The 24873-nt window shown below is 39.4% G+C and overlaps 1 protein-coding gene across 1 annotated transcript; it reads right to left on the reverse strand.

Moving 5' to 3' along the window:
* Window positions 1-19673: 19673 nt before the first annotated feature.
* Window positions 19674-24000, reverse strand: LOC139783684 (uncharacterized). The gene is made up of 4 exons (XM_071722826.1): window positions 23708-24000; window positions 20482-20623; window positions 20217-20392; window positions 19674-20133 (listed from the first exon to the last, which is right to left on the reverse strand). Exons 1-4 carry the CDS (start codon window positions 23998-24000, stop codon window positions 19674-19676), a joined length of 1071 nt encoding a protein of 356 aa, XP_071578927.1.
* Window positions 24001-24873: the final 873 nt, after the last annotated feature.

Below are 24873 nucleotides of genomic sequence, written 5' to 3' on the forward strand. Positions count from 1 at the left end.
TGGTGGCCACCATCCCGGAATCCGGTCAGCAGTGTGAGGAGGGCAGTTGAGCTGATTTAGCCCCGGCGTCCCGGGGCCCTGCCATTATGGGTCCGCCCGCCGCTGTGTCACGCGCCGCGCGCGTGTCTTCCTGCGCTCCGTCGCTCTCGGCGGTCCGCGAGTCGCTTCGATCCGCTTTCCGTCGTCCGATCTCTCGCCTTTATCCTTTTCGTCGACTCCGTTTTCCGCGATCCTCTGCATCCTCTCAGGAAACCAGGAAGGCGCCACGCAAATGATACAAAATAAAAATAAAAGGAATCAGTAAATGCAACGCGATTACAATATGCCCCTGGAGATCTCGCATCGATTCGTTGAACCGTCCTCGGGCGTGAAAAAGGTCGCGAAACCCGCGCCTTGTGACGGCGGCGGGGCGCTGCAACGATGCAGCGAAACTGCAACGTCACAATATATATAATATATACATATATATATTGTATATATATAATTATCGACTGTTATACAAACTTACCCGAGTTGATCAGTAATCCTTTTCGGCAGATCTTGTAATTGCCGTATAATGTCCCTACAATAACATAATAACATTAACAAGTTTAAAAAAAAAGTATCTTTACATAATGCAGTACACAATGCAATATTCAATAAACAACATAATATTCTTACTGGATATTCCTTCGAATTAGAAACAGAATTGTAACGGTGGAATATTATTCGTAGTTTTGTGGACACGAGTTTTTGAATCTGAAAATTTAAATTGAGGTGTTCAGTGATTATAGTTCAATAATTATACTTTACTTAAAATTTTACTTAAAAAATTTTGATATTAGATATAAATAATAGGATAATTATTATTTCGAAACTTGTGATCATGAAGAGAGAATTTGTTACGATAAATAAATTCAGATGATGAATACGATAAATGTTTCTTACTCTTTAAAAATGAGTCAGAGGAAGCATCATTGGATTGAGGTCGATGTGTGATTATGGTGAGAATCTGATTCGTTCATACGTTCCGTTTGGAAAAACGAATAAGTGGAACGGTTGCTACAGTAGGAGGTAGTTTGGCGTTTATTCTGAAGTTGAGCAAATGACATTGAGGCACGGTTAATATGAGAATCTACATGAGCAGTGCGGTCAAGTGGTGAATGTGGAGTCTGAGAACGATTCCTGTGGGAATCTACATGAGCAGTTCGGTCAAGTGATGAATGTGAAGTCGGAGAATGGTTCCTGTTGGAATCTATATGGGCAGTGCGGTCAGGTGATGAATGTGGAGTCTGAGAACGATTCCTGTGAGAATCTATATGGGCAGTTCGGTCAAGTGATAAATGTGAAGTCGGAGAATGGTTCCTGTGGGAATCTATATCGACAGTTCGGTCAAGTGATGAATGTGAAGTCGGAGAATAGTTCCTGTGGGAATCTATATGGGCAGTGCGGTCAGGTGATGAATGTGAAGTCGGAGAACGGTTCCTGTGGGAATCTATTTGGGCAGTGCGGTCAGGTGATGAATGTGAAGTCGGAGAACGGTTCCTGTGGGAATCTATTTGGGCAGTGCGGTCAGGTGATGAATTTGGAGTTTGAGAACAATTCCTGTTAGAATCTACATGGGCAGTGCGGTCAAGTGGTGAATGTGAAGTCTGAAAACGATTCCTGTGAGAATCTACATGAGCAGTGCGGTCAAGTGGTGAATGTGGAGTCTGAGAACGATTCCTGTGGGAATCTATATGGGCAGTGCGGTCAAGTGGTGAATGTGGAGTCGGAGAATGGTTCCTGTTGGAATCTATATGGGCAGTGCGGTCAGGTGATGAATGTGGAGTCTGAGAACGATTCCTGTGAGAATCTATATGGGCAGTTCGGTCAAGTGATAAATGTGAAGTCGGAGAATGGTTCCTGTGGGAATCTATATCGACAGTTCGGTCAAGTGATGAATGTGAAGTCGGAGAATGGTTCCTGTGGGAATCTATATGGGCAGTGCGGTCAGGTGATGAATGTGAAGTCGGAGAACGGTTCCTGTGGGAATCTATTTGGGCAGTGCGGTCAGGTGATGAATTTGGAGTTTGAGAACAATTCCTGTGGGAATCTATATGGGCAGTGCGGTCAAGTGGTGAATGTGGAGTCTGAGAACGATTCCTGTGGGAATCTATATGGGCAGTGCGGTCAGATGATGAATGTGTAGTCGGAGAATGGTTCCTGTGGGAATCTATTTGGGCAGTGCGGTCAGGTGATGAATTTGGAGTCTGAGAACGATTCCTGTGAGAATCTACATGGGCAGTGCGGTCAGATGATGAATGTGAAGTCGGAGAATGGTTCCTGTGGGAATCTATTTGGGCAGTGCGGTCAGGTGATGAATTTGGAGTCTGAGAACGATTCCTGTGAGAATCTACATGGGCAGTGCGGTCAGATGATGAATGTGAAGTCGGAGAATGGTTCCTGTGGGAATCTATTTGGGCAGTGCGGTCAGGTGATGAATTTGGAGTCTGAGAACGATTCCTGTGAGAATCTACATGGGCAGTGCGGTCAAGTGGTGAATGTGAAGTCTGAGAACGATTCCTGTGAGAATTTACATGAGCAGTGCGGTCAAGTGGTGAATGTGGAGTCTGAGAACGATTCCTGTGAGAATATACATGGGCAGTGCGGTCAAATGGTGAATGTGGAGTCTGAGAACGGTTGCTATGTGAAACTGACTTGGTCAAAGGAAATTTACAATGAGAGGAAGAATTAACTTTTAGTAAAGGTTGTGACAATGACTGTTTTGACGTAAGGGTGTTTTGAATATGTTTATTCTGTTTCGGTCGTTTTAAGAAAGAACGACCAGCCAATGATGATTTGAGTTGTTGAATATCATCCTTAATAGGTCCTGAGTTGTCCAATAAACGCCTTCGGCTAATAGGTGGCTCGCTCTCAGATAAAGTGAACTCATCAAATGGGACCATATCTGCAAAACGCGCTGGCTGCTTTGTATTTCTGGTTGCTCGTCGTTTTATTCTGTCCAATCTGAGAAAATATAATATGATCACATAGCCATATATATAAATATTATACATATTATATATATATTTGTTGTTTCCATACTTCGTTATTAATATAATATTTTGAATATTACACATAATTAATATTTAAATACATTGAGAATCAGTTACATTTGAATCGATGCAATTGTATTATACAGAACATAAACAATAACACTCTTCGACCAACCAAATCCGACTCATAATGCTGAATAAGTTTACGTTAAATGTGAGTCACAAAGTTTCATATTCTACTTTATTATATATGTACAAGAAATGTCATAGAGAAGTTATTTTATTGAATACTGTCGAAGAGTGTTATTGTTTATGTTCTGTATAATACAATCGCATCGATTCAAATGTAACTGATTCTCAATGTATTTAAATATTAATTATGTGTAATATTCAAAATATTATATTAATAACGAAGTATGGAAACAATAAATTCGAAAATAAGAAAAAAATTTACAACAAACCATTCGATTAATTATATTAAAGTCATAATGATGAATTCATCATTACGTTCACCTGATGTTTCATCGGAACTACTAAAATCTTCATCAGTATTGCCACTTCGCCAGTAAGGCATTTGGTAGCATTTTACTTCGATTGCACTCGTAGGCACAGCAAAAGTTTCGAGACTCAACATCGAACACTTGAAAACCCCTACAGCAGTCGATGAAATTCCAACGTCGTAAAAAGGATCAATACGACGAAATTTTTTAACAACCAAGTAATAGGTTTTTTGAAATGTCAGAATATTCACAATAATGCAAATAGAACTATCTTTCAACATGCAACAATGATTGTGAAATTGAAGACCTAATGTAAATCTCTGTGTCTGTAACTCGGAATACTGCTGTGCACCAGAAAGTTCTTTTGGAATTGGACCAGTGTTGTGTTTTTTACGAACAGCCACTAATTTGCTAGTTTGGTAGTCTCGAAGTGATTTTCTGTTTAAGTTTCTATCATGGCAGTTTGACTCTTCAGCCTTTCTGCGCACAATCTGTTGCAAAGGAAGGTGAGGTTTTCTGCAATATCTTCTAAAAATACGCATGTTATTTTCATATGCGAAGGCAGATTATGACTCAAGAGGACCTAAAATCTTAACATCTTCTACAACGTGTAGAAGTCCATGAACATTAAACGACATAAAAGATATTCCATAATATGTTGGACACTTTCTTACATACAAACGTAAAGCGAGATCTGCAAACCTTAACTGTTCTTCAGTCAGCGAAGCAGAAGATAAACAGCGCAATGCTGTGTGCAGAAGCAAGAAGTGTTGATATAATTCATCCGGCAAAATACCATTCAAAATCACTGGCCCAGTATAAAGAAAAAAGTGTCGAAATTCGGTTGCTTTATAATTTGAATACTCTTCAATCGGTCTTGGTGGTCGATTAAAGTCTCTCGGATAATACTGGACCAGATGAATAAGCCTTGCTGAAATTTCAGCCACTTTGGAACTTGGAAGTCTACTCGAAATTGAATACTGACCGCTTACCCACGCTGACATTAACTTTTTCCCTATACCAATATATAGCAAATGCATGCTTTCATAAGGAACCTGCTTGACCATACCGATTGGAAGGTGTGATAGCGGAGTGTCTCCTTGCTTATGATGATCTTCGTCCCGTCGTTCAGCATATTCTTCATCTGTGCGAGCAACATGATCAATTCCAAGAAAAACAGGTCGTCGTTCATGAAATTCGCCGGACACTTTACATTTGGAACATGGATGGAAAGATGTGTGACCTTTGTGGTTCAGAACAAATGCCCGAGCTGGAGCATCGGCTATGAAGCATCTGAGGGCAATGGGCAATCTACTACCTTCAAACATTATTCCCCCATCTGAGATCACTGTATTCACTTCGACAACAAAATCTTGAAAGAATTCAACAGCACTAAGAGGTTTAAGTTTTCCTCGATAGATACCAACAATTTCTGGTCTACTATTAGAAATGTTGGCAATTCTACATTGGATCGGCCAAATTTGGATTTGACCGGACTTGTCCAAGGTAGCACCATCAGTACTAAAGTCTATTTCTAAACATTCAGGAATCATGGCTCGTGGAACGTTCCGAAGACTGTCGGTTATTCCAGCTACAAACCCTGTATGAAGATATTCTCCAGGAGGAACGTTTCTTAACTCGACGGACATGCGAGGAGTTTTCAATAGAGTTCTTACGTCCTTCGGGAGATATGAGAGACAGTTGTGAGAGCGCAACGTGTTTAGAATCATATTCCCTTGTACGTGGTTAATATCAGTCTCTATGAAACATGTTGCAAGTTTTTCTGTAAACGTAGATATATACTCTACACTATCCTCACCTTCACTGTCTTCATCGCTGTCACTAACACAGGTTGTACTAGCATCTGAAAAGCTTTGTTCACTCTCACTTAAACATTCTGAATTTACCACATCATGAGATTCGAACACTAAATTGGAATTACCTGGCTGTTCGCTAGTCGCTGAATTATCAGTTGAAACAAGATGATCGGCAGGATCCCTAAGTTCAAGTATTTTATTATTACAATAACTGCGTAATAAATTGTTTGATGCCTCAATGCGATTGGGTCTCAATTCAGCTGCAATTCGCTGACGTTGACGAGAAGAAATGTGGCGAAAAGCACGACGACTACAATAATTAGTATGTATAACGGACTGTTTAAGATGTTTCATTATATTGATGATATTTACATAAAATTGTTACGCTCGTCGAGTAAGCTCGCCGCCGTAGCACTATCGCGCACTACACACTCGTGCACGTATTCCGCGGAACTCGCGAAAAGAAAGAGAACTCAAAGGAACTTGAGAAATGCGTTTATTCAAAGCTCGTAAAACAGAACGCGTGCGGATTCCAAAAATCCGCCAGACAAGAAATCAATAAATCTATAAACAAGCTCCCGTTGTCAAGGAGCGCGCTTCACAGCTTTCCGCGACTTCTCTACTCAGTGTCCAGCACGGGCGTAACACCGTCCCCCTCTTCTTTAGTTGTCGTCCCGACAACTAGAAGGAAGTTGTAAGCAGTTTCTTTCTCTTAAACTTTCGGGAATTTGAAACGCTTCCTGCTCTACCTCGAGCTAAGCTGCGAGTTAACGAGCTTCGTTTCTTCCTTTAATCCAAGAACGCTTCTTTCCATGTGTGAACCTCTTCAACGTTGGCTTTCCTTCTACCAACGCCGTCCTCTTGAGAGTTTTCGGACTGGAGGGGGAAACTTTTGTGCACCCTGCGTCTCGCAAGACTCTCCAGTCCCCGCCTTGGCATTTGCCTTAAGTCCCACGGAAAAACCACGGTCAAAAACCGTGGGCAAGGCGGTCTTCTTTCAGCTAATATCTTCGCCTGATGTTGTTCGGCACCATTTTCCCGGAGAAGTAGCTGAAAGTAACAACAAAAGAAAAGTATCTTTTTCTTAAAATCTAAACAAAAAAAACTAATTAAATGAATTGAAATTTTTCGGGCTCCGGATAAAAGTCGTGATTTGAAAGGAATTACCTCTCATAAAAAGTAGCTAATCTATCTAAATGAACGACTTTGTTCTTATGCCGTTTAGACTTACGAATGCAATAAACTACATCATTTATTCTTTTAACGACTTCAAAAGGACCTTCCCAATTACTTTGTAACTTAGGAGTTATTCTTATTTTCCTTCGAGGATTAAATAACCAGACTTTTTGCCCAGGCTCATAGCATAATTGTCTGTCCTTCCGATCATAAAGCGTCTTGGCTTTTTGAGACTTAATTTCCATACGTTGACATACAACGTTATGAATGAGATCCACTTTTTCTTTCAAGTGACGGAAATATTCTTTTTCCGAAGGAATAACCTCAGAATCAGGAGGATGTCCGCGAAGAAGATCCAAGGGTAATCTTAACTCCCGACCTAAATGTAATTCAGAAGGAGTGAAACCAGTAGTTTCATGTTTAGAAGATCTGTACGCCAGCAACCCTAATGGAATCCAACGATCCCAATCTTGTTGATTTTCAGCAACGAACTTTGCCAGATAATTTAACAACGTCTGATGTTGACGTTCCACTTGACCATTGGATTGAGGATGAAATGGAGTAGTTCTCGTTTTTTTTATTCCCAATAACTGAGTTAGTTCTAAGAATAATCGAGATTCAAAATTCCTTCCCTGATCAGTATGTAATTTCGAAGGAATGCCGTACCTAGAAACCACTCTCTTTGCAACGCAAGCTTTACAAGTCCTACACCAATGTTCGACATCCTGCTTACAGAAAGCCCAATAAAAACGTTTTCGAATCTTTTCTAAGGTCTTATTGACACCAAAATGGCCACCTGTGGAAGAATCATGAGCTTCTTCTAAAATTCGTGAAATCATTCCTCGAGGAACTATTGTTTGAAAAACAACGGAACGTAAATTCGGACTTTCTCATTTCCTACACAAAATCCCGTCTTTAATTACCAGGGAATCCCATTGGAGCCAATAGTCCTTAGCAGTCGAATCTCTCTGAGCTATTTCTTGACGAAGAGGTCGCCTATTTTCCTCTTTTCCACGATAAATTCCTACAATTAAAGGGTCCTCCAATTGCATTCTTTTCCAGTCCGCAGATTCAATTTCCTTGAAGATTATTCTTCTAACATCTTCCCTTACAATACTTTCTTCCCCCATCTCCACTTTATCACAATATCTGCAATTCCCCTTTGCACATGGACGCCTAGACAACGCGTCAGCGTTTGCGTGCACCTTTCCCGCTCAGTGCTTGACTACGAAATTAAATTGTTGTAGGCGTTCCATCCATCGTGCCAACTGCCCTTCTAGATTCTTAAAAGACATCAACCAGCGTAAAGAAATATGATCCGTTCTAACCGAGAATTCTCGTCCATATAAATAATGATGGAAGGTCTTTAAAGCCTCCACCAAAGCTAACAGCTCCCGTCGAGTTACGCAGTAGTTCCTTTCCGACTTGCTTAAAACCCGACTATAATAAGCTAAGACCCTCTCCTTACCATCCTGAATCTGAGAAAGTACCGCGCCCAAGCCGTGATTTGAAGCATCAGTATCAAGAATGAATTCCCCTTTTTCTATTGGTAAAGCTAAAATAGGAGGAGAAATTAAGTTTTGCTTAAGCTTCTCAAAAGCTTCTTGACAAAGCCCATCCCACATAAATTTTCTAAGGTTCTCAGTTAAAAAAAATAATGGCTTAGCAATAAGAGAAAACCCCTTCACAAATTTTCTATAATAAGAGCAGAGTCCCAAGAAGCTTCGCACTTGCTTCTTATTTCGAGGAATAGGCCACTCTTGAACAGTCTTAATTTTCTCCGGATCAGTAGAGATTCCTTTTTCTGAAACGACATGGCCTCACTTCTCTCCCAAAGAAAGTACATTTTTTTGGATTGAGTTTTAAATTTGCACCCCGTAAACGAAGAAATACTTCCCTTAAATTTGCCAGCATTCCCTCGAAAGTTTTACTATAGATGATGACATCATCCAAATAAACCATACAAATCTTATTCAATATCTCACGAAGAACCTGCTCCATTAATCGCTCAAAAGTAGCGGGAGCATTACATAATACAAATGGCATTACAGTAAACTGCCATAAGCCATTTCCTATAGAGAAGGCCGTTTTCTCTTTATCCTGAGGACGAAACTTTACCTGCCAATAGCCGCTTTTCAAATCTAAGGTAATGAACCAGGAGTTTCCGGATAAACGATCAAAAAGATCATCTATCCTGGGAATAGGATAAGAATCTTTTTCTGTAATAGCATTGAGCTTCCTGAAATCGATACAGAATCTAATCGTACCATCTTTCTTCTTAACTAAAACAGCTGGGGAAACCCAGGCGCTATGAGATTCTTCGATGACACCTCGTTGTTTCATTTCATTTAAAATCTTTTCCACTTCTTCTCGCATGTGCAGTGGGATTCGCCTAAAAGCCTGTTTGATCGGAGAAGAACTTTTCACCTTAATAGCATGCTCAACGACGGAGCAATTTCCTGCAATTACATCTTCCGAAAAGACATCCTGAAACTCAACTACCAATTCGGCAAACTGCTCCTTTTGAGAAGCGTTGAGAGTTTCGGAATTTTTCTCAAAGAATTCCTTAAGAAAAAGAGGAATCTCCCTATCAAAACTACAAATTCGGGAACACAAAAAGTTTTCTTGACTCTCTGACACCGTTTCCTCAAAAACCGAAGAGAAAACGCTTTCTACCCCTATTTTTGAAAGGAAGTCCGCTCCTAGAATGCACTCGTCTTTAATAGCCGCTATGAATACCGGAAAATCCAAAGAAAATTTTCCTATTTCGATTCCAACCACCACTCTATGTTTTACAAAAACTGTTTCTCCCGTTGGGTAGGTCAAAAAATATCTCTCTGCAGGAGTGGGTGATTTTAAAGGACCTAACAAACCTTCCCTTAGTACCGACACATCGGAGCCCGTATCTATTCTAAAGACGCAAGTCTGGCCATTAACTCGGCCACGAAAACAAAAATTACTTAAGGGGGAACATATGAGTAGACCGCAAGAAAAAAAGGTGAAATTCGGGAATTTTTATCTTGGAAACTATTAATTCGATTCCATCCGGGTTTTTTTTATTTAAAAGTATCTACATTGAGGCACGTTCACAAATTTTTTTAAGGGAATTCATTTCCTCGGAGCGCTGTTCTCGTGGCCGGCGTAAAATGTGTTCCTCGCGGACACGGTTCACGGTTTACAGAATATCTCGAGAACGGCTGGACCAATTTGCTTCAAATTTATACACAATGTTTTACGATAGTTTTTCTCGTTTCCATCGGGAGATTTTTTTTACTCAACTAGTTTTTTTTTATCAGACTATAAAGGTCACATTCATTTTTCGACCCAAATTTTCGACCTTTATAGTCTGTTAAAAAAAAACTAGTTGAGTAAAAAAAAATCTCCCGATGGAAACGAGAAAAACTATCGTAAAATATTGTGTATAAATTTGAAGCAAATCGGTCCAGCCGTTCTCGAGATATTCTGGGAACCGTGAACCGTGTCACATTTTACGGCGGCTACGAGAACAGCGCTCCGAGGGAATAAATTCCCTTAAAAAAATTTGTGAACGTGCCTCAATGTAGATACTTTTAAATAAAAAAAACCCGGATCGAATCGAATTAATAGTTTCCAAGATAAAAATTCCCGAATTTCACCTTTTTTTCTTGCGGTCTACTCATATGTTCCCCCTTAACCCGCTACTTATCCTATTTAATTTCGCAGGGCCTTTGCACCCCTGAGCCGAACATGCCCCGCTGAGCTCGGCTATTCCGAGTTTCCCTTCTCTTCCGTGGTTAGAGAAGGGCATTCCGACCGGAAGTGCCCTTTGGCACCGCACTGCCAGCACTCCTTCTCCTCACGCCCGAATCTCGTTCTGAAACCCGAATTTTTCTTAAAATTTGCAGAACTTTTTTCCCTTTTCTCGTTTCTTGCCGATTTAATTTCGTTCCCAGCTCTGTCTTTTTCGAGATCTCTACTTTCAAATTTCCGCGAAAAACTATTCGCTTGGATGACTTTAATTGCCATGGCCCTCTCTATGGCGGCTCTCAAAGAAGTCAATCCCTCTAACTGAAGAGTTTGTTTTACGAAACCGTCAGAAAGCGCCGCGACGAACTGGGCGCACGCAATCTTATCCCGCACTTCGGCCGGGCACTCCGAATAAGCCAATCGCGCTAAACGTTCTAAATCTGCTCCCAGAACGGGCAGATCTTTTCCGGGTTTCTGTCTCCGATTAGTGAACTGGGTGTAAAATGTTTGAGACATATGCGTTTCGCCAAAACGCAACTCTAACCTAGCCTCTAATTCAGAATACCGAAGGCTCTCGAATTCGGTTACACCATCCAAAACGGCACGCGCCTTCCCTCTTAAGCTCGAGGCTAAAGCCACGGTTCTTGAAGATTCCTCCCAGCCGTTCGCTTGCGCAATTAAATTAAACTGGGCTAAATATTAGCGCAGAGGAACACTCCCGTCGAACGTGTCGGGCTTTAATTTGTAACCGAGCCCAACATTCCCGGAACTACTATTTATTTCTCTCGCGGTTTCGGGGTTAAACAAAGTTGGAAGCGACTGGCCTGTTAAAGAAGAGAGCCGCTCCTCCATCCGCTGAAACAAGGTGTCCCGCTCCTGGAGCTGCGCCTGCATTTCCGACTCCCGCTGCCGCTGCTGTTGTCGCTCCTCCCGGAGTTGCAGCAACTCCTCGGCAATAGCTCGCAGAGTCGACGCTTCGCTGGGCGGTTCCGGAGTTCCGGCGCGCAGCCTTTTTCTCACCGGGGCATCCGTCGCTCGTGAAGAGGTCGTTGTCGACGTCATTCTCACTCTTAATCATCCGTCCGATCCCGGACGAGCCCCCAAAAATGTTACGCTCGTCGAGTAAGCTCGCCGCCGTAGCACTATCGCGCACTACACACTCGTGCACGTATTCCGCGGAACTCGCGAAAGGAAAGAGAACTCAAAGGAACTTGAGAAATGCGTTTATTCAAAGCTCGTAAAACAGAACGCGTGCGGATTCCAAAAATCCGCCAGACAGAAAATCAATAAATCTATAAACAAGCTCCCGTTGTCAAGGAGCGCGCTTCACAGCTTTCCGCGACTTCTCTACTCAGTGTCCAGCACGGGCGTAACAAAATATTGCAGATGTCAATCGCGGAGGAATTAATCAAAATAACATCGTCAAATCTGGAACAAAATAGAGACATTAACGTTATTATGTTTATTAATAGTTTTTAGATAGACAAAAAATATATAGCTTTCTTGATGAGTATAAAAATGTTTTATCTCATGCAGTTTCTGGTCTACAATATATTAATTGTTTATCATCAGTTTGTGGACTACAAAAGAACAGTTTTTTGCGTAATAATATTATTCAAGAATAGATCAAAAAGAGCTGAGAGAAACATATAATCTGCAGGTGATAAGCTGTGGTGCGCAGGCAAAAATCGCAATTATACAAATTTATCGAGTCAAATATGCAAATATTGTGCACATTGTACGGAAATGGTTTTCTTTTGAATATATAATATAAAATCTAACTGCATGGGTTTGTCGAAGAGAGGCAAATTGACAATGCGTATGAATTGTTTCGCGACAATCAAGCGATTATAGATTTTGTGTTATAATATAAAATATTTATCGAAATGCATAAAATAATATAAATATATTAATATATTTTAGTGTTGCCTCTTACTTGTTAACAGAAAACTCCTTGAAAAGTATAATATCTTTTAGGCCCAGTTTCACAGTGGCCAGTTAGCTTAACTAGTAGTTAATTCTCACTCTCCGTCTCTTTCTAACCACTGTGAAACTGGGCCTTATAGTCTTAATCCTGCACGTTAAAATCGAAACTCGCGCAGTTGCTCGTGCATGCAATGCAGTTGCTTCATGAGAGCGAATTAGAGAGTCTCGCCTCGAGGAGAGAGTGGCGCCAAGTGGCGCCAACAGGTCACGTGACACTGACTCAGCTTGATACCAACCAATCATAAAATTCGGGATTCTATAAGTTATGTGAACTGCGTGATATATGCCAGTAGCCAATCAGAGAACGTTTGTCACGTGACTTTTTGGCGCCTCTCTCTCCTATATTAGAGGCTTCTTCTATATTATAGTTTTGATGCAATGTTCGTCAAAACTCGTTAGTAACAATTTGAGATAATAACACTGACCGAATAATATGTTAATATAATATAATTATATATATAAAACAATTAGTTTTATTACTAAAATCATTTAAATAATATTATACAATAGTTATAACCTCTATGTTGTGCATATGCCGAATTTATTATCCGTCATTATATTGAATAGTTGTGCCGACATCAATCTTGATAGTCTTGATGCAATGTTCTTCGTCAAAACTTTAATTTCAGTAACAATTTGGAATAATATCACCAATAGGACAATGTTAATATATATACGAGCAAATTGCATTACTAAAATCATAGTTTTTAAACATACGATTTTCTATATGCGACGCGTATTGCACTAGGTACGGCACAGGAGCAGCAAACAAATCCGACAAGGCTTGCCGTTTCTGTGCTTCTGCTCGTTTGGCTATCTGGGATAAGTCATAGTCTGATTTGGTGAAATGGACCTAGCACAAGGTCAAATATCGGTAATATTTTAGTAATTTTGACCAATTTGTGCCCTCTCTTCGACCTAACCTTTGTCTTTGAGACATTTAGTAGATAGCAGCGCTGCACATCATGAAAAAATTTAGGGTTGGCAAAGTTACTTTGTAAAAGTTGTGACGTGACATTAGTCACGTCCCCGGCCCGGATGGTAGCTCGGCCGAGGTGGGCGTCAAGGGTGGTGCCTCCACCTGAGCGGGCGAGGCGTTAGAGCTATCGTTAGGCTAAATTTTGTAAGACTTGCAGGTTATGAGCGAGGGGTGCGGAGCAGATGGCCAGGGATTCGTGTAACGACGTAAAGTCGCACCGCGGGATTATTGCAGGTGGACAGCCGGAAGCTTACCGGGGAAGGACGGCCGACGGTCGGGTCACGCTGGGGCCCATAGCCGGGGCAGCCGAGCGCCTGGCACGAAGAACGCGCAGCCCGCAACGACGGATGACGGCCCGGGACACGGAGGGACCGAGGAGGGGGACGCCCCGACGAAGGTCCCCGTCCCACGATAAAACCACTACCGGAATTCCGCCACCGGTCGACAGGCCATGGCCCGGCCAGCCTGGTCGTCGACGGACCGGTCCTCGAGTCGCGGCCTGGACAGCCGGACTCGATGTGAATTTGAAACACCCGCCGGTAGGTGGAGGCGCGTGCGAGAGGCGCCCGGACGGGCGCAGTAGGCGCATAGGGCGCAGCAGGAGTCGAGTGCGGCAGGCGCGCGAGGCGGCGATCGCGCAAGGCGCCGGAAGTCGGGCGCGGCGATCGCACGATCGGCGGTGCAACCCCGGCGCGCAGGCGCGCGGGCCCAGCGTGGTCCCGCCGGACCGGCGAGAATTACTGTCGTGCGAGCCGAGGTTGCGAACGGTACCACCCAGCCCCTGCGAGCGAGTCCGGAATACGGCTGCCGGCGAAGGACGAAGGAAAATTGTAAGGCCACTGCTCACGCATCCAAAAGTAAGATCGCCGCGGTACCGAGGCCCTCCCGGGAGTCGCGTTGTGCCGCGAGAATGTGTTATCGCTATTAGAGAATCGAGAGGAATATCGCGGGAGGGCCCGGCCGAGAAAACGAGAGTTGTGCTGCCCGTCTCGGGGGATTCGGAAGTGCGGCCGCCGACAGTCAGCGTCTCGTAAATTGTAGGATTCCGCGTACGTTGAGTCGTCCGGTTTCCGTTCCGTGTGATTTGTGATGCGTTTAGTTTCGTGATATCGTGGTGAGAACGGGAGCGTTTGATGTGTCGTGAGATTTTCGTGAGATAGTTGTGAGGATTCGGTGGAGTTTCGCGAACGGGAAGATGCGCCGGGCGTAATCGAGCCGTTTTAGGCGGGGTGCTCTTCGCACGACCGGGCACCGTATCATCGCGGGGCCGGAGCGTGGCCTCCGCGTGATCGCGTCGCGGCGTGCGGGGCATCGAGTTGTCGTCTTGCGGACCTCGCGAGGCTTCGTGCCTGAAGGCCGAGGCCAATCGCGGGGTCAATCTGGGACTCGCGTAATCCGGGGGATTCGCGGTCATTTTTGGGAGATTTGTGTCGTTGCGTTCGTTGTACGGAAGTGTGTGTCGATGCCGCGAAACCCGGCGTAATGTTAATGTGTCGTTGCGTTCGTTGTACGTAAGTGTGCGTCGATGCCGCGAAACCCGGCGTAATGTTAATGTATCGTTTGCGTAAAATGTATCGCCCACGGGAGCGTATCATTCTCGTGTCAATGTGTCGTCTCGCGTAAAATACCGAGTCGCGTTAAAATATCCGTTGTAGAGTATTGTGTCGCGTTAGAGTATCGTCGCGTAAGGTATCGTCCCGCGTTAAAATTTTGTTCCGCGCTAGAGCTAATTCGCGCTCAGTCATTACTGAGTAGTAACGAGATACGTAGCCGATCTCGCGAAGCGTGGCGGGACGCGCTATGACCGTCGTCGGTCCCTTGCGGAAGATCATTATCCGGTCTTCGTCTCTTGTCTCAAATATACTCGTTACCATTGTTATTTAAGTGCTTTATTTCTTTGTGTGTCGATTGCGCTGCGCTCCCTCTCCTCCCTTCAACCGAGATCCACCCGTGATCTCGCCTATAGAATTCACGCCTGAGATATTTCGCGTTTGAGTATTAGTGTCGGAATTCAAGTAACGTGGTGCGCGTATTCGCACCTGGCGCCCATTATCGTCGGAGAAAATTGTCTAGTCGAGCTACCATCTTACCGCTGATTTTCGGGAAAAATTTGGAGAAAGCGACGGCGCGCTCCTCTACGGCCGGCGAGACCGTGAGGACATCGTCGTCGTCGTCATAAAGTATCTAGTTACAGTTACAGTTTTTTTCACTAAAAAAGTAACTCGTTACAGTTACAAGTTACCGACTCTGAAAAATAACATGTTACAGTTACAATAACTCTAAAATAGTAACTCGTTACTTTTCAGTTACTTTTCAGTTACTTTCTTGCAATGATTGTGTACTACTATTTTAATATGGAGTGAATTACTATTCCTTAAAAAGATTTATTATTGGATGGCAAGGCACATCCTTATTAGAATGGGAACTTGTTTATTTTTATTAAATTTTATAATTAATATCTATTTATTCATTTAACAAGTATTAAATCTACACTTAATATGATAAAAATTGTACTAAATATGACAAAGACTTAATAATAATCTTGTAGGAAAAAGAATTTAATTATATGCTTTTTAAATGCGCAGATAAAGGCCATAGCCGGGTTTGTATGGGAAATCTGCCCCCGCGGCTTTTTCGATTTGCACTTGGGGGATCGATTTGACATTAAATAAAAATAATTCAGCTAAACTTTTAGCTCTTTATCTCAAACAATTTTCGAGATTTTCAAAAAAACCACTTTTTTCGATTTTATTTTTTTTTTTCAATAGTAAAATTCAAAATTAATGAATGGTGATTTTTTTTCTAATTCTTAGGAGTAAAAGGGATGAAAAAACACTTTCATTATGAATCTCAGGTGGAAAGCCGATTTTTAAGAACAGAAATAAAACTATAATCATTTTTTTTACCGTGTTATTTAAAAGTGTCCACCGCCAAACTTTGTCAGAAAATGTCTTCTATACTCCTTTACACTCAGGAATTTTTTCATTTTTTTTGAAGTGGTGGAACATTATGAAAAAAAATAAAAACTAATTTTTTTTTCAAAATCTTGCGTTTGAACGCATTAAAACTCTTATACTGCTAGAGAAATATATAGAAAATAATTTTTCAACTGAAAAAACACAATTTACTTACAAAAATATTTAAAAAATTAAGAAATGCATTACTTCAAAAAATAAAAGACATTAAAATTTTTTGAATTGACGTTAAAAATTTTCTTTTTCACGCAAAAATTAATAGAAATAAAAAAAATATAATGTTTCTCTACTATTGGCAATAATTTTATACCGTTAATAAATAAAAATAAAAATTCTTATTTGATAAGTTATACTATATTATTTATTTTTAACAATACGTATCATCAATTATTTACATTCAATGAAATGATTTCACATTAGATATATATAAAAAAGACTGTTTTGAATAACGTCGGTTAGTCTTCGTCACTGTCTTCATTCACTACAGCATTAACTTTTTCATTTATAAACAGACGACTCAATATTTCGGCAGGTCTTATTATTTTAGCCAAATATCGAGCGTAAGAAAGATAATATATGATAGCTGCAATGTGAGAGCAGCACCCTACAGTACGCCTACCATTAGCACAATCACAACAATATCGACTAATCCCAGAGATCTTATTCTTATCTGGCTGATAATCAACAAAACAACGGTATGTTTTTGAGTTAATATGCCGAGACCTTACTTGTAGTTTAATAATATTAGGTGTTATTTTCACATACTGAAGTGTTATTGTTCCGTCTTCATTCATCATCTCAGCTAAGTAAGACACAGCTTGAGACATTTGACAAGATCTAAAGATTTTTTTTACGGGGTCATATCAAATGTCTCAAGCTGTGTCTTACTTAGCTGAGATGATGAATGAAGACGGAACAATAACACTTCAGTATGTGAAAATAACACCTAATATTATTAAACTACAAGTAAGGTCTCGGCATATTAACTCAAAAACATACCGTTGTTTTGTTGATTATCAGCCAGATAAGAATAAGATCTCTGGGATTAGTCGATATTGTTGTGATTGTGCTAATGGTAGGCGTACTGTAGGGTGCTGCTCTCACATTGCAGCTATCATATATTATCTTTCTTACGCTCGATATTTGGCTAAAATAATAAGACCTACCGAAATATTGAATCGTCTGTTTATAAATGAAAAAGTTAATGCTGTAGTGAATGAAGACAGTGACGAAGACTAACCGACGTTATTCAAAACAGTCTTTTATATATATATCTAATGTGAAATCATTTCATTGAATGTAAATAATTGATAATACGTATTGTTAAAAATAAATAATATATTGGGAGTACAAATAAGTTTCCGCCGTTTTTTATAAAAAATTGGGCATTTATTGTGAAAGAACGGTACGTACGGTTTTATTCAAAGTATTGTCCATCGCTAGCCACTACTTTTTCCCATTTTTCTGGCAGCATATGGATACCGCGTCGGAAGAACGCTTCATCCTTTGAGGCTATCCACAAATCGACCCAATTTTTAGTATCCTCATATGATGTGAAGTGCTGCTCAGACAGGCCGTGCGTCATCGATCGAAATAAATGGTAATCAGAGGGAGCAATGTCTGGTGAATACGGCGGGTGGGGTAAAACTTCTCAATTGAGTGTTTCCAAGTACGTTTTGACCGGCGCCGCAATATGTGGACGAGCATTATCATGCAGGAGAATAATTTTTTCGTGTCTAGAGTAGTAGTGGGCGCGTTTTTCCTTGAGTGCTCGGCTCAATCTCATCAGTTGTGTTCGGTAGCGAGCCCCAGTAATGGTTTCGTTCGGTTTGAGCAACTCATAATACACGACACCAAGCTGATCCCACCAAATACACAACATGAGTTTTTTTCCATGAATATTCGGCTTGGCTGTCGATGTTGAAGCATGGCCAGGTGGTCTCCATGATTTCTTCTTCTTTGGGTTATCGTAGTGGATCCATTTTTCATCACCCGTGACTATACGATGCAAAAAACCCTTTCGTTTATGCCTGGCAAGCAGCATTTCACATGTGCAAAATCGGCGTTCAACGTTTCTCGGCTTCAGTTCATATGGAACCCAATTTCCTTGTTTTTGAATCATTCCCAACGATTTTAAACGATGTGAAATTGCTTGTTGAGTCACTTCTAATGTAAGTGCAAGTTCTTTTTGCGTTTGGCACGAATCTTCCTCCAATAATGTTTCCAATTCCGCGTCTTCGTACACTTTCGGCCTTCCGCTACGTTCTTTGTCTTCGACGTCAAACTCACCGTTCTTAAACTTTTAAAACCACTCACGACAACTTCTCTCACTTAAAGCAGCCTCATCATATGCTTCTACAAGCAATCGATGCGCCTCAGCTGCAGATTTCTTCAAATTAAAGAAGTAAATCAAAAGTTCCCGCAAATGACGCTTATTCGGCTCAAAACTCGACATTTTTGCACGAAAAAAATTATGTGATGCTGATACAAAACGCTAATATTTCAAGGTTATGGTGTTGCCAGATGTCCAACCCTACGATATGACGTTTTACATCTGACAATTTCAACCATAACCTCCTGGTTGCGCCATCTTTTGTAAAACGGCGGAGACTTATTTGTACTCCCAATAGTATAACTTATCAAATAAGAATTTTCATTTTTATTTATTAACGGTATAAAATTATTGCCAATAGTAGAGAAACATTATATTTTTTTATTTCTATAAATTTTTGCGTGAAAAAGAAAATTTTTAACGTCAATTCAAAAATTTTTAATGTCCTTTATTTTTTGAAGTAATGCATTTCTTAATTTTTTAAATATTTTTGTAAGTAAGTTGTGTTTTTTCAGTTGAAAAATTATTTTCTATATATTTCTCTAGCAGTATAAGAGTTTTAATGCGTTCAAACGCAAGATTTTGAAAAAAAAATTAGTTTTTATTTTTTTTCATAATGTTCCACCACTTCAAAAAAAAATGAAAAAATTCCTGAGTGTAAAGGAGTATAGAAGACATTTTCTGACAAAGTTTGGCGGTGGACACTTTTAAATAACACGGTAAAAAAAATGATTATAGTTTTATTTCTGTTCTTAAAAATCGGCTTTCCACCTGAGGTTCATAATGAAAGTGTTTTTTCATCCCTTTTACTCCTAAGAATTAGAAAAAAAATCACCAGTCATTAATTTTGAATTTTACTATTGAAAAAAAAATAAAATAAAAAAAAATGGTTTTTTTGAAAATCTCGAAAATTGTTTGAGATAAAGAGCTAAAAGTTTAACTGAATTATTTTTATTTAATGTCAAATCGATTCCCCAAGTGCAAATCGAAAAAGCCGCGGGGGCAGATTTCCCATACAAACCCGGCTATGGCCTTTATTATGCATTTATACAATGTTATAATTATAATACGTAACTTTTACTGTTTTGCTACAGAAAATGCGCGCATATGCGCTTTACGGAACCTATATAATATATAATATCACGTTTTAATATCCAAAATAATTTTAATAAAAATTTTTATTAATTTTTAATAAAATTTGATATTCGATTATATCATCATTAAGATGTCCTCTTTGTGGCGTTATTACAGAGCCACCGACACTGAACATTCGTTCAACAGACGCACTACTCGGAAGTGCCGTATTATATTTAATAAAGAGTTTCTTAATTGCAGTGTAATCATTTAACATGCCAATATTGCAATTATTCGATTTTAAGAATCGATATAATTCTTCTTGTGCGGACTCGACTTCTTTTGTTTGTTGGCTAAAGGCAAAAAAGTCATCATAATCGTCGAGTTTTTCAGTAAGATTTGAGGAACTCTCATTAGAACGAATTCCTAATAGGTCTTTTAAATAATTTTTAGCACGTTTCCTTTCTTCTCCATTTATCCAATTTAACTTGAATTTTGGATGTAAACAACTTGCGATGATCAACTCTTTTTTTTCAAATAATGAGGAAAATCTAAAATTATATGTTCAGAATTAATAAAAAATAGTTCTTTCTTTAAAAATAACAAACACATGTTAATTAAATTAACACATTACCTTTTATTTAAACTTTGTTGAATAGCTGTGATTAGAGACTGGCAATGCGTAAATCCACTTTTATTTAGGCTTTCTAATTTTTCTTGCAAGGTTTTCAAAATTGGTAACATATATCCCATGTACATTCCTGACTCACTTTGTAATATATCTAAGGCTTGTGCCAAAGGTTTCATTATCTATTAATCCAAACAAAGAAAATGAAAGAGATATATTTCAATTTTTACTAAATGTATACCTACATATTACAATCTATCTAGAGGCATACCTTACAATATTCATCTATGAATTTAATTTCGTTTTCTGTTAGTCTTTGCAAATTGCAATAATCCAGACATTGATTAATCTTTTCAGAATCATTTTTCAAAAGTGTTATCAATTGTAAGAGAGAATCAAATGTGGAATTCCATCTATTAAAATGAAAGATAAAGATATAGAAAATCATCATTCTGGAAAAAATACTTATATTTGTATAAGTATTTTTTCCAGACTTAAATAAAAATACAATAAGAAACAAAAATTAAATATCTCTTGCCCAATGTGATTAATATTAAAAAATAAGGTAATTATACAGTAATAAGAACCACCCTTCGATGACCTTGACCTTGACATATGTTGTCAAGGTCACCCTCCTGAGTGACCTTCAGAAGGTTTTAGCCGTCGCTCGTTATTCGTTAAAAAGTTATTAACAAAAAAAGTTTGGAAAATATAGCAGTTATTTTGAGTTTTGAAAGGCATAAATGACTAATGAAAAAGTAGATCACTATATTAAATATGTATATTTATTAAATATTTTTCATAAATTTGTAGAAATTTGGGCGAAATCGACGTAGTCGAGTTTACAGCTACAGTGTCTATTTCAAAGAAATGTTGGATTTAAATTTTGAACCACGTAAAAATTATTAATAAAGTAATAATTATTATAATATATGTATACTATTATTTCAATTAACCCTTTGCGGCACAGCGGGATAGAATCTATCCCACCTAGATTACCACCATTTTTTCCGTTTTTAAGCCAGTTTTTAATCGATTTTTTTCGGGTTTTTTTGTAATTTCAATATCGTAACATGTCAGAGAATCTAAAATTACACGCAATTGGTGAATATTGTCACCGAATTTGTTGATATCAATAAACAAATGCTAAAAAATATCACTTTTTAAGCGAAAAATTCATTATTAGGAAAAGTATTTACCAAATTCATGTATAATATCATACATAGGGGTTTTCGGGGTCGCTGATCACGAATATGACCTCAGAATTCAAAATTTAAAATGGCGGACTGAATTCGTAAAAAGTTTCTTGATCAAGCTGAAATTTGTCACTCGGGTGTTTTCGGGGTCGCTGATCACGAATATGACCTCAGATTTTCAAAATTCAAAATGGCGGATCCAATATGGCGGACCAAATTCGTAAAAAGCTTTTTGCTCAAGCTGAAATTTGTTACTCGGGGGTTTTCGGGGTCACTGATCACGAATATGACCTCAGATTTTCAAAATTTAAAATGGCGGATCCAATATGGCGGACCGAATTTGTAAAAATTTTTACCATAACCACCATTATTTTATAACATTGATCCGCTATATTGGATCCGCCATTTTTAATTTTGAAAATCTGAGGTTATATTCGTGATCAGCGACCCCGAAAACCCCCGAATGACAAATTTCAGTTTGAGCAAAAAACTTTTTACGAATTCGGTCCGCCATATTGGATCCGCCATTTTAAATTTTGAAAATCTGAGGTCATATTCGTGATCAGTGACCCCGAAAACCCCCGAGTGACAAATTTCAGCTTGAGCAAGAAACTTTTTACGAATTCGGTCCGCCATATTGGATCCGCCATTTTGAATTTTAAAAATCTGAGGTCATATTCGTGATCAGCGACCCCGAAAACCCCCGAGTGACAAATTTCAACTTGAGCAAGAAACTTTTTACGAATTCGGTCCGCCATATTGGATCCGCCATTTTGAATTTTGAAAATCTGAGGTTATATTCGTGATCAGTGACCCCGAAAACCCCCGAGTAACAAATTTCAGCTGTTTTCCGTGTAAAGAAAAATGTATGCTTCAAAGGGTTAAATAGTTATAGCAGACAACAGTTTAGATAAAAGCTTTTGGTTAAAGCAGAGAATATTTTGTATTCTTATTTCCTAACAACATAAAATTGCGTATACATATTGTATATTTTTCAATGTATGAACTATTCTCTGCTTTACATGACTTTCCTTCGTTCATACTTACCCTATTTCCACATACATATTGGTCTTCCAATACTCAAAATAATTGCTATATTTTTCACACTTTTTTTGTAAATAACTTTTTAATAAAGCAGCTTTTGGTAAAGCAGCAACTTTCACGCGAAACGAGATATTCTCTACCATTTTAATCATTATTTAGCGGAATTTATGTTTAAAAAAGCATACGATTTTCATGAACGATTAGATGCTTTTTTCGAAATAATGTCTATTATGTATCCTTTAACAGAAAATATAAATGAATAAATATTATAGTAATTATTATCATTTCGTCCTGTAATTTCTTTTTTTGGTAAAGCAGCGACTTCTCGCGAAATAAAGTATTCTCTGCTTTAACAAAAAAACTTCAATTTATCAACAATTTACGGCTTTAAATGTTGTGTTTTGGTAAAGTACCGACTTTCACGCGAAACGAGGTATTCTCTGCTTAAAAAAAGACTATTTTTTGTGTCTAAAAAGTTTTAAATATTGAGAGGCATAAACGACCAATATTACATCTTTTTTTTAAAGCAGAGAATACCTCGTTTCGCGTTTTATCAAAACACAACATTTAAAGCAGTGAATAAAGTATTCTCTGCTTTAACAAAAAGACTTCAATTTATCAACAATTTACTGCTTTAAATGTTGTGTTTTGGTAAAGCAGCAACTTTCACGCGAAACGAGATATTCTCTACTTAAAAAAATAAGACGTAATATTGGTCGTTTATGCCTCTCAATACTTAAAATAACTGCTATATTTTCGAAACTTTTTTTGTTAATAACTTTTTAATAAAAAACGAGCGACGGCTAAAACCTTCCGAAGGTCACTCAGGAGGGTGACCTTGACAACATATGTCAAGGTCAAGGTCATCGGAGGGTGGTCCGTATTACTGTATAATTACCAAAAATAATAAATATGTAACTTATTTGGTCGTAAGATTGATAACAGTTGTAATATTTTTTACCATTGTATCCAGAGGATAATAATATTGTATCTGCGGGGGGGGGGGGTATTTATATACAAGTCAGCAAACCAAGCTTGCATATAAACACCGGGAATATTATGTTCTCAACACTTTTTTTATTTTCATTATCTTGGTCTTCAGTGTCTTTGCTGTCTTCTTTGTTTAATACTTCTGTGAAGTATTCGCGCCATCTATTGAGTTGTGCTTGCTCGTTTGTTATTAATTCGCCTTCTTTGCTTTTGATGGGGCGGTTTTTAGTATGCCTTTTCCTAGAGAGTGTTCGAGTAATTTCATACAGGTCCCTTAGATTTTCGGTTTTTGCTGCTACCTCTGCCTCTTGTGCGAGGTTTGATACCCATTTTTTCCGGTCCGCTCTAACTTCTCTCTTGACTTCTCTAACCTTTTCGTGGTATGCCGCTTGGGTTTTTGCTTTCTGTGCCCTTGTTTTGCTGCTGTTTAATTTTATTTTCAGTGCTCTCCTCTCTTCTATCCTCATCCACGTTTCCTCCGTCATCCATTCCTTTCGTTTGGCGTTCCGAAAACCAATTGTGTCCTTTGCCGTGTACCCTAAAAAACTTTTAACCTTCATCCAGTGTTCCTCCACTCTCTTCTTGTATCTCGAGGTTTTCGAATTTGTTCCTCAGTTCCAGTTGGAATTTTTGTCGGTGATCTTTGTTTCTTGAGTTTCGAGTTTTGCTTTTGTTGATGATATTCTGATTCGAATTCTTGCAGTCATAAGGTGATGATCGCTTCCTATGTCCGCCCCTCTTCGATTACGCACGTCTAGTAAGGATCTCCTCCACTTTCGGCTGATTGCGCAGTGGTCAATCTGGTTTTGCGTGTGTAAATCTGGCGAGACCCATGATACCTTGTGGCATTTTTTGTGTGGAAATACAGTGCCACCTATCACTAGATCGTTTTCGTTGCAGAAATCCACAAAGATTTCTCCGTTTTCATTCATTGTTCCGATGCCATGCTTCCCCATGGTCTGTTCCAATCCAAGGTTATCCGCTCTGACCTTTGCATTTAGGTCTCCCATAACGATGAGAATATCCCTTTTTGGGGTCTTGTCAATTAGTCTTAAGTTTCGAGTAGAAGCATGTTTTCATGTCTGTATCTGCATCTTCTGTAAGGGCATAGCATTGTACTATTGTGACGTTTCTCACCTTTGCCTTGAATCTCGCGCTTATTATCCTCGATGATATTGGTCTCCAATCCATGAGACTCAGCTTTGCTCTCTTGTTTAGCAGGAGTCCAACACCTTCTCGGTGAAGATCATCTTTGTTTTGTTGTCCCGAATATAGTAGATGTTGTCCAGACCGCGTCCTGATCTAGCCAAACTCGTTCCAACGTACCTCACTCAGCCCGAGGATGTCGAGCCCATATCTTTGCGCCTCTGCCGCCATCTGTGCTAGTTTACCTGCCTGGTATAGCGTTCTCACGTTCCAGAATCCAATTTTCG

This window comes from Temnothorax nylanderi, unplaced genomic scaffold (genome assembly GCF_030848795.1).
Source record: "Temnothorax nylanderi isolate EJ_2023f unplaced genomic scaffold, tnyl_v1.0 TNYL_tig0530_pilon, whole genome shotgun sequence".
Lineage (NCBI taxonomy): Eukaryota > Metazoa > Arthropoda > Insecta > Hymenoptera > Formicidae > Temnothorax > Temnothorax nylanderi.